Raw genomic sequence first — 9,201 nt, 5'->3', positions numbered from 1 at the left:
ATGTGTAAAAAGTCTTGCTTGTTCGGTTCGAATGATCAAAACAAACAAAATTACGACTATGTGAGCAAAATAGACAAGCTCACGATTTCTTCAGTCGCCACGGACGAGACGGTCTTTTTCGGATCGCTGTGGGCGGAAAACGACGTCGTGATTTACTTTTTGAGGAGGTTCGGCTGCCCCCTCTGCAGGTGGATCTCAAACGAGCTGAACGGCATCAAGGACATCCTCGCTGCAAACAGCACCAGACTTGTTGGAATCGCGCCGGAAAAGTTCGGCCTGGAAGAGTTCAGGGAAGGAAAGTACTTCGACGGAGACCTGTACTTGGACGAGTCTAAAAGGTCCTACGCGGAACTCGGCTTCGCGAGGTTTTCGCTGCTGGGATCGTTAGGGGCCGCCGTGGCGAAAAGCACGCGGAAAATGGCGAGGGAAGCGAAGGGGAAGGGGATAAGCGGGAACGTCAAGGGCGACACGAGGCAGCTTGGAGGGATGCTGATTGTGAGGAGGGGCGGGGAGCAGGTTTTTCATTACAAGCAGGTGGAGGCGGCCGATTACGTTAAGAACAGCGAAGTTCTGAAAATTCTCGGCATCGACCAGCAAGTGGAAGACTCCGAGCAGCCCGCTAGAGTGTGCGATTTGGAAGCGAAGGCGTGTGATTAAAAATTTACTCTGAAGCCACCTCAAAACAGTCATGAGTGCATTTTATTTTTTGTAAATATGTTTGTTTTAAGTAAGGTCTTTAGCAGTTTAATTTAGTCAAAAAAGAGTTTGTTGGATCTTTAAAAAGCTTAGCACTTGATGTCGATGATTGTGCTATGAGTTATTCAAATGTTATAAGGTTAACACCAAACATATTTTTTTAATTAGTAGCAAATTTTTTGTTATAGTGTCACTTTTAATAAAGCATAACTTATGCAAAGAAGAAAAATATTTTATTATGTACAGCTTGAAACTAAGCAGTATAGTTTTAGAAAATGTTTTAAACGTTTACATTTTGTTTATGAACTTTATTGACAAAAAAAAAATGAGAACAAATATTTCCTGAAAGCTCAGTATGTTGTGTATTTGGTTCTTCATATATATTTGTGCAAACTGTTTATATTCAAATAAAAGCAAATTATGAATATACTTAGCTTTTAATAAAACTTATACTACATGTAAATACATTTGGAAACTATGCGTTTTTTTTTTGTGCATTTAGAAATTATTTACTAAACAGAGCTCACTAGCTACTTTTATAATTTGCTTAATGTATTTACTATTTTGTTCCATACTTTTGTATGTCTTGTTTTACTGTTGAGTTGAGTGTTCTGTACACAAATGGGTTTTAAGCATATTAAGCATAGCCGGTTTCAGCGGATCTGTTATTATTGTCAATTCACTGAGCTCTAATTTTACAACAAACTGACAATGCAATGTAGACTTGTTTTCAACAAAAGTTTAATGAGCACATAAAGTATTTAGTTTCAGTTAGATGCAAAAAATATCACATCAAAATTAATAATCTGCTCTGAACTTCATTTGAGTAGTTTTCAGCGAGTAGTATTGACCTCTAAATTTTTCCCATGTCATTCCCTGTCCGTAAAACTCGTTTTCGCCAGATAGATACAAACCGTTCAGGTTTGAATCGTGGCATGAGTGATACCACCAAGCCTCCATGTAAGCGTTTACACAGTTACCACCTGCCTTGTCTTGATCCACGTCGAAGGCCGTAAATTTTGCGTTATTTGCGGGTTCCTGATCATTGAACGAGTCACCTAAGTTATTTATTAAAAAAGTATTTATCTATATTTATTGAAGTTATACCTTGAATTAAATTTCTTTAGTTAATCTAACTATTTATTACTATTTAAACATTGAAAGCTCATTTAGCTACAAAAAACTACATAAAATGCTTCAATTAATATTTAAATTAAAACTTTTAAGCTTTTTATTTTTTTTCAAACTTATCCTACAGTAAAATTTCACTATCTACTTTATAGAGTCTTTCTTTAAAAAAAAAGAAGACTTAATCTACAGAGAATAGTAATAAAAAATAAAGATGTAAAACAAAATTTTAGATAGGTAATTCTAAACAAACTAATTTTTACCTGCGTCTCCAAAATAAGAGTTACCGTCAAACGACATGACATAACCATCGCCAGGACCTAATGAAAATTTTCTGCAAAAAAAATTTTTTTGGTTATGCAAATTTATTTAGATTAACTGATTTTAAGCTTAAGTTATAAAGTTTTCAACTACTTTTTTTTGGGCCAAAATTGATAATGATTTGCATAAAATATCTTTAGATAGGGTGTTTGCGCAATTCTAACAAGTAAAAAATACAAACTTGTAAGTTGCATATGCAGAGTTGTCATCGAAATCAGTCATGTCAAAGCGAAGAGTGTGGCTTCCGCCTTTTGTAAGTTTGTGTATGTTTTCTAAGCCTAAAAATTATGTATGAAAAAAAAGTTTCACATAAGGCTAAGAGTGCAAATACTTATATAATATCTAAATGGAAAAAAAATCAGTTCATAAGTATTAAAAGTAGTTTAAGTTGAGTTGTTTATATGATATTTTGGTATATTTTCATATTTTTTTTAGTAAAACTTAAAATCATTAAATTATAAGAGTGAAGTTTTTGCTATATGCATGCATTAAAAATCTGTCAAAATAAATAAAAAAAGACTTTATCATTAATAACCTAATCTATCTTTTCATAATTTTTGTTTCATGTTTTTCTAACGTAAATTTCCTATTTATTTGATCATAAAGATATGTTTCTATTATTTTCAAATTTTTCAAAACATTAAGCATTCATACATTATATTAATTTTTATTACCATTATGACAGCCTATAGTTTTTTAAATTAATAAACATTAATTTGTTTTACATGTATGTTTTCCGCCAAAATCTATTTATAATAAAAAAAGACATTCAGCATATTTAAAACAACCGTTTAAAGATTTCTAGTACTTACCTAACCAAAATTCTCCAGTTAGTTCTCCAAAACCTGATCTGTAGTCTTCAAAGCCACGATAAAAGTTTTCTACTCCAGATTCTCTTCGCTGAAAAACCTACAAAAAAGTATAAACAACTGAAGATTTCAAGGAAAAGTAACAATAAAAGTATTTTCGAACAAAAACCTAAGTAAAATGGAAATTTTACTTAAATTACATTTGCATGTTTACGATAATTTGTTGATATTGGTTTTTATAGTTGAAAATTTACACTTTACAAAATGCTTAAATACTCGAACAATCGCAAAAAAAATTATAAATATGCATACATGTATAAAGCTCAGTACTTGTCTAACTTACAGTCCAACCACCCTGATCCGTTGCCATGTCACAGAACACCCGAAGTCCCTGGTAACCGGGTTCCGGGTTCGCTTAGGGGTGGGTAGACCGTGTACTCACCACTTCTGGCCGTAGGACAGTAGTACTTGAGGTCCAAGCAGTCACGGGGTCTTTGTAGTCCAGCTGAATGCAACAACAAAAAAATAATCTTTAGACTTATAAATGCATTGTTTTTTATACAAAGCATTTAAGTTAAATTTAATATATTTTTTACAAAATTTTAGTGTATACAAAAAGTGATTTTACCTATACAGGTGTCGGCTACGTTTTTAGTTCCGTTGTTTTTGTTTGGAGAAAACACCGCACCACCTGTTGTTATATTTTACAATATCATTTGAGTTAATACTATTAATTTATCTTATAGTAGAAAACATAAAAAAAACTTAAAATAAGCTTTAAAAATTATATTCTTTTTTTTAACGTGTTTGTGATTCTGTTTATTAGTATTGTCTAATGTGTAAAACTTTACTTATTAAAAAAACTAAAAGATTTACTTGTAAGCTTTCCTAATAAAATCAATGAAAGTAGAAACATATTCGTTATTCCACAGCTTCAGCTATAAAATACTTTGTAATTGAAAACTGGTCATTACTTATAGGTTAGTGTGAGAAAACTCGCATATGGTATGGTAAAATATTTACATTCAAAATGTTACACAAGATGTTATGCAACTTTTTTTATAACTAGTTGCATAACTATCATTGCAACTATTCCAATAAATAGGTTTAAAAGTAAACAAAGTAGTTCTTACTTATAATTTGAAAAACTGAAAATTAATTTCGATTAAGTTCACCATTTACAATAAGCTTCAGTTAAGACTGTAGTAAATTTTATTTACTTTCTGCGATAGATATTTTTAAAAGCAGAAAAACACAAAAATTAATTTTTTTGGCTAAATGAAAAATAAAACAAAATTTAACTTAAATATTTAAACTCTAGTCAAATAAATGTATATAATGTTATATGTAGAATAAACGGCTGAAAGTCTTTAAATTTTTATGCTTGTAAACTACCTTTGTTTTCCAGCTAAGCATAAAAACTGCAAAAGTGTGTTTTAGATAAATATATTGAAAAACAGACAACCAATCTAATATAATAATACTCATACACTATTATATTACTCGTACAAAATAATACTAATATATAGTAAATTAGTTGAAGTTTATATAAATCCCGGCTTATTCATTTTAAACTTAAGACAAAAAGTAAAAAGATGTTTTGTTTTACACTTTAGAGTAGATAATGATTAACTGTTAATGATTAACTATCTGCTAACTACGTTTATATTCAGTTTTGATATAAAATTAGTATAACTTACAATGATAACCGTAATTACAAAACTAACAGGTGTTAGGTTTTGTAATCAAATTAAGATTTAAAAAAACAAATCTTTTTTGCGACGTAAAAAACTAAATTATTTTCAATCTAGTTAGTTAGAAAACTTTTTTTTAAACTTATCTCATACATTATTGTTAAATCTTTTGAATATACATTAAATTTAATTAATCATTTTGTACTTAACAAATAAGATTTAAAGCTTTAAACTTCCAATAAATTTCTTCAACTAACATTGAAAAAATACAATCGAAACAGTACAAAACGAAGTATAACAGGTATCGCGTCAGTACCCTTCACAAAATTATACAAACTAGTCTATTAACAATTAACTGATTGAAACCACAATAAGTCAGTTATAAAAAAGAACTTTATTTATATAAGTACAAAGTTAACTTTGTCTACATAAGCAATACTTTTTTTTTTCTTTTTACATAGCATAGAATTGGTTAAGTATTTCAAAACTCGATTAGTCTAATTAAGTCAAAACTATTCAAACGACGTATTTTCCATAAATTATTGATCTTGTCCACCAACTATAAAAATTGCCCACCTCTACCCTAGAGTCTTAATTTGTTGTGCTAAAATTTATTTTAACTAAAAATACACCAACTACTGTAAAATTGTTTGAATGTGAAAAATTTTATGTTATTCAAAATTTATTTTGTTCTCCCTTTGATTGACGGGTTTTTAGAGTATTTCTTAGATACACTTACAAGAAAAATAGTTTGTCAACTGTATAAGGTTGTTTATTTTCCAATGAGTTTTCGTGCACTTTTTTCTTGGCTATCCTATTAGTTACATTTTATTGATTTAGTTTAAGAACCATTGAATTATTAAAAACGTTAGACAAGTATTCAGTTATAAGAATATAGCTTTGCAATAATTTAGGCCTGTAAGAGAAAATTAATTATCCTACTTAAGTCCGTTTCTCGTTGGTTTACCATGACATGAAATGGTTTAAACATAGATTTATTTATTGCTGGATTTAAAGCCAATATATACTTCTCCGAATAATTATTATTAAGAAAATATTTTTTTGTACTAATAGTCATACTACGTCACTTATCATTTCACATGCATTATTGATCAAAAGTATTTTCAACCTTAAAAATTTTTATAACTTTTGATTGATTTTAATCTGGAGTCGTATTTGACATCTACCAAAACTTGAATTGTAAAAGCAATATAGCTCTTTTCTTCTTTTAAAGAAGAGAGAAATATTGTTTACAGTAGTCACTGTTGTGGGAGATAAGTTAGAAGGTTTAACAGTTTTACTAACAAGTCGATCGACTAGAACCGCAAATAACCAAAAACTAATTTAAACAAAAGTTTACAAAAAAGTATAAGAAAAAATACTCTTTAAATCTTGTTAAAACTTAGTCTGCAACCAGAAATAAGTACTTGAACTTTTAAAATAGAACTTTTTGGCATAAGCACAGAACTTGTTTGAATCATACATTCTGGAATGATTTTATTACAAAGTTTAATTCGTGGCTCGTGCAAAAAGAAAAAGGTTTCAAAAATTAATTGTTTTCATAAACTATTTCGTAATATAATTAAAACATCTTTAAATTTTTGAAGATAAATAGTTTTAACTATGGTTTCATATTTTTTTGTTTTTAGGTTACTTTAATAATAAAAAATCATATAATACCACTTACAACACTTAATTTTTTCTAAAAGAAATTAAATAATCGTTTTATTTAGTTATAGTACAATTTTATGTTTGTTAACAGTAAAGAAATTGATATTTAAGTTTTTGTTTTGTGCTATACCGTATAAATATACAATTTAATGGCGGTAAAACACAATAATAAAGTTAAAGTTTAAAAAAATATGCTCAGGGTTTTACCAACAAAACAAAATCAACAATAATTATTTCAAGTTTAAATAAAAAAAATTATTGCCGCTGTTGATAAAAGCAGCCATGTAGCTGAAGGTATCCTTTAGTTTGAAAAAATCAAACACAACCAAAAAAAAAATTATCTTTATTTTACAGTAACTAAGCATAAAAAAACACTGGTCCGGTCAAAAAAAATATGTTTTAGCAAGTTTCTGAATAAAAAGTAGCAACAATTACTTACTAGTGATTCAATAGATATATATATATATATATATATATACAGATACATATCAAACTTATATCACAAATCTAAATAGTCTTTTTTATTAATTAACTATCATACAGCGTTATTTGTACATAATTTACTTTTATTTTTGTGATATACAAAGAAATATAAGTTTATCAAACTTTTAGAATGAATTTAAAGTTTCTTATAATTTTTAAATTGAACCACTTTAGTTGCATTTTTTTTAAATCAAAATACTAATATTTATACATTTAGAGCAGGGTTTCCCAAACGAATAAATTCAATTCAATTACGAATAAACAAATTCATATATCCCCAAAAAATTACTTTTTGAAGAAAATAATTTAAGGGAACTTAATTTTATATAAGTTGATGATAAAAATGACTATTAGACTTTAAATTTTCAAATGTTGAACAAATCTGTTGTCAAGTAAGTGTAATATAAATTATTATTTTTCAATGATTACTTGATTAATTAATATCAACTATATAATATAACTGTTTAAATATTTTAGTATTACAAAATTAAATTAAGAACATATAAAAATAAAAATAACAGATTAAGAATAAATTTTGTTTTTCATATTTACTAAAAACTTTATAGTGTTTTTGTAAAGATCAAATATTATTTTTTACATAGACAAATTGTTAATAAAAGTTTATATTAACGCCATTAGTAAAACAAATTTTGATAAAATATAGTATAAAAACTAATATTAAGTAAAATTATCTGTGTAACTACAACTGAGCAAGAAATAAGCTATGTATCTAACAGGCTGTCTTGTTTAAAGCAATCAACATGTTTGGAACCCATATGAGAAAACGCTCAGATCGAAAAGCGTCGTACCTGAAAAAGATCATGGGCACAAAGCCGACCAAACTGTTCAAGTGTAAACTAGTGAAAAAGTCTAAAATGTTGGCCAAATATTACGCTTCCAAGTGGTATTACCCAGATGAATACTTCTACAATAAGGAATACGAAGGCCTATGGACGGATGTTTGTGAAGATTACCCTCCCCTTCTACCCGGGCAGCAAGCCATATTCAACTACGGCAGCGAAAACGAGGAAAACGCCGACAAGTTCTTCGTTCCCTTCTCGGGCGAACTTGACTCCGACGATGACTGCGAGATTTGCTTGGAAAGTGTGACCAACGGCATGGAGGTGAGCAAGATGACGCGCTGCGTGCACAAGTTTCACTCCAAATGCATCCGAGAAGCGTGCAGAATCTCCCAGCGCTGCCCGATATGCAGGGTGTGCGGGCCTAACATGGAAGGAAACTGCCCGCCGGGCCGAATGGTGTGGGAGGTCAGCGACGAGCTGAAGGGAAGGTTGGCGGGCCACGAAGACTGCCGGGTGATCGTTATCACGTACACGATGAATAACGGGATTCAAGACGACAGGCACCAGAACCCCGGCGCGTACTATAACGGGATACTGTGGACGGCGTACTTGCCGGATAACGCGCAAGGCAACCGCGTCCTCGAGCTGTTCAAGCAGGCATGGAAGATGAAGAGGACGTTCACGATCGGAAGGAGCCTGGCGCTCAATGCCGACAACAGGATCACTTGGAACGATATCCACCACAAGACCAGCATGAAGCCAAACGATGAGTTTGGGTATCCTGACGCCACGTACCTAAAACGCGTCGTTGAAGATATGAAAGCCATGGGAATTCAGTAGAAGAACATTTAAATTAAGTTCGCGTGATTATTTGTTTATAAGTTATTAGAGCGCGTGAACAACTTGTACATTTTTAATATAATCAAGTTTCTTTTATATCTTTAGTAATACCAATTACTTGCTGAAAAGTTTCAATTTGATTTGAAAATAAAATTTTGGTAAACGTGTACTTGTACTTGCATAACATTTTTTCTGCAGTTCTGTGCGTCAGCTTGTGTTAATTTTATAAGTTTGTTTCTTTATACATCTGTTTTTTCAATTTCAATAAAGAAAAGAAAAATTACTGAGTTTGTTATATAGCTGGCAAGTACTTCTTATAGCTTAAATACATTAATTCATGTCAGTTCATTCAGTGACTTCAAAAATTAGAATATTTTATCTGTTAAGTTCAGTCATCTAACATATTAATACAAATTATATATAATAAAAATAAATGCTTTAATTTTTTATCAACATCACTCAAGTTGCTTTGTTTGAATTACATATACACTAGGGTGCTTATTTACATCTACTTTTGATTTTCAAGCTGACTTTTTATGTTTTGGAAATATTATGAAAACACTCTTAACAAATTTTAAGATAAGTTAAGTAACTTTCTCAATGCAAAATGCATAGGATCCGAAAATTGCAACCTTTGATTTTAAGCACATTTTTTTTACATGTGGATAATTTTTTATACTAAATATTCCATTCAAAATTGCAAAAAGTTTTAAACATATGTACAATATGACCTTTTCACAAACGATTGATAATATT

General features: G+C 30.0%; 2 protein-coding genes across 2 annotated transcripts; one reads left to right on the top strand and one right to left on the bottom strand.

Annotated features, from left to right (window-relative positions):
• LOC145836150 (prostamide/prostaglandin F synthase-like) lies at positions 1–657 on the top strand. Its single transcript, XM_082943965.1, has one exon. It carries the CDS (start codon positions 1–3, stop codon positions 655–657), a length of 657 nt encoding a protein of 218 aa, XP_082800091.1.
• A 1,419-nt stretch (positions 658–2,076) lies between these two features.
• On the bottom strand, positions 2,077–3,925 carry LOC145837034 (fibrinogen C domain-containing protein 1-B-like). Its single transcript, XM_082944834.1, has 6 exons — positions 3,904–3,925; positions 3,583–3,645; positions 3,298–3,368; positions 2,958–3,054; positions 2,327–2,423; positions 2,077–2,158 (listed from the first exon to the last, which is right to left on the bottom strand). Exons 1-6 carry the CDS (start codon positions 3,923–3,925, stop codon positions 2,077–2,079), a joined length of 432 nt encoding a protein of 143 aa, XP_082800960.1.
• Between the last annotated feature and the right edge of the window lie 5,276 nt (positions 3,926–9,201).

This window comes from Thalia democratica, chromosome 1 (assembly GCF_965202585.1).
Source record: "Thalia democratica chromosome 1, ktThaDemo2.hap1.1, whole genome shotgun sequence".
Classification (NCBI taxonomy): domain Eukaryota; kingdom Metazoa; phylum Chordata; class Thaliacea; order Salpida; family Salpidae; genus Thalia; species Thalia democratica.
The sequence above is the reverse complement of the archived record's forward strand: the minus strand, read 5'-3'. Positions and strand labels throughout refer to the sequence as shown.

Excerpts from the sequence above, each read along its gene's own strand:
- LOC145836150 (XM_082943965.1), top strand. The coding sequence starts at position 1 with ATGTGTAAAAAGTCTTGCTTGTTCGGTTCGAATGATCAAAACAAACAA.
- LOC145837034 (XM_082944834.1), bottom strand. The coding sequence starts at position 3,925 with ATGACCAGTTTTCAATTACAAA. Across the intron at positions 3,646-3,903 it reads GACCAGTTTTCAATTACAAA|GTGGTGCGGTGTTTTCTCCA; the intron begins GTATTTTATAGC and ends ATATAACAACAG. Across the intron at positions 3,055-3,297 it reads CGGATCAGGGTGGTTGGACT|GTTTTTCAGCGAAGAGAATC; the intron begins GTAAGTTAGACA and ends ACTTTTTTGTAG.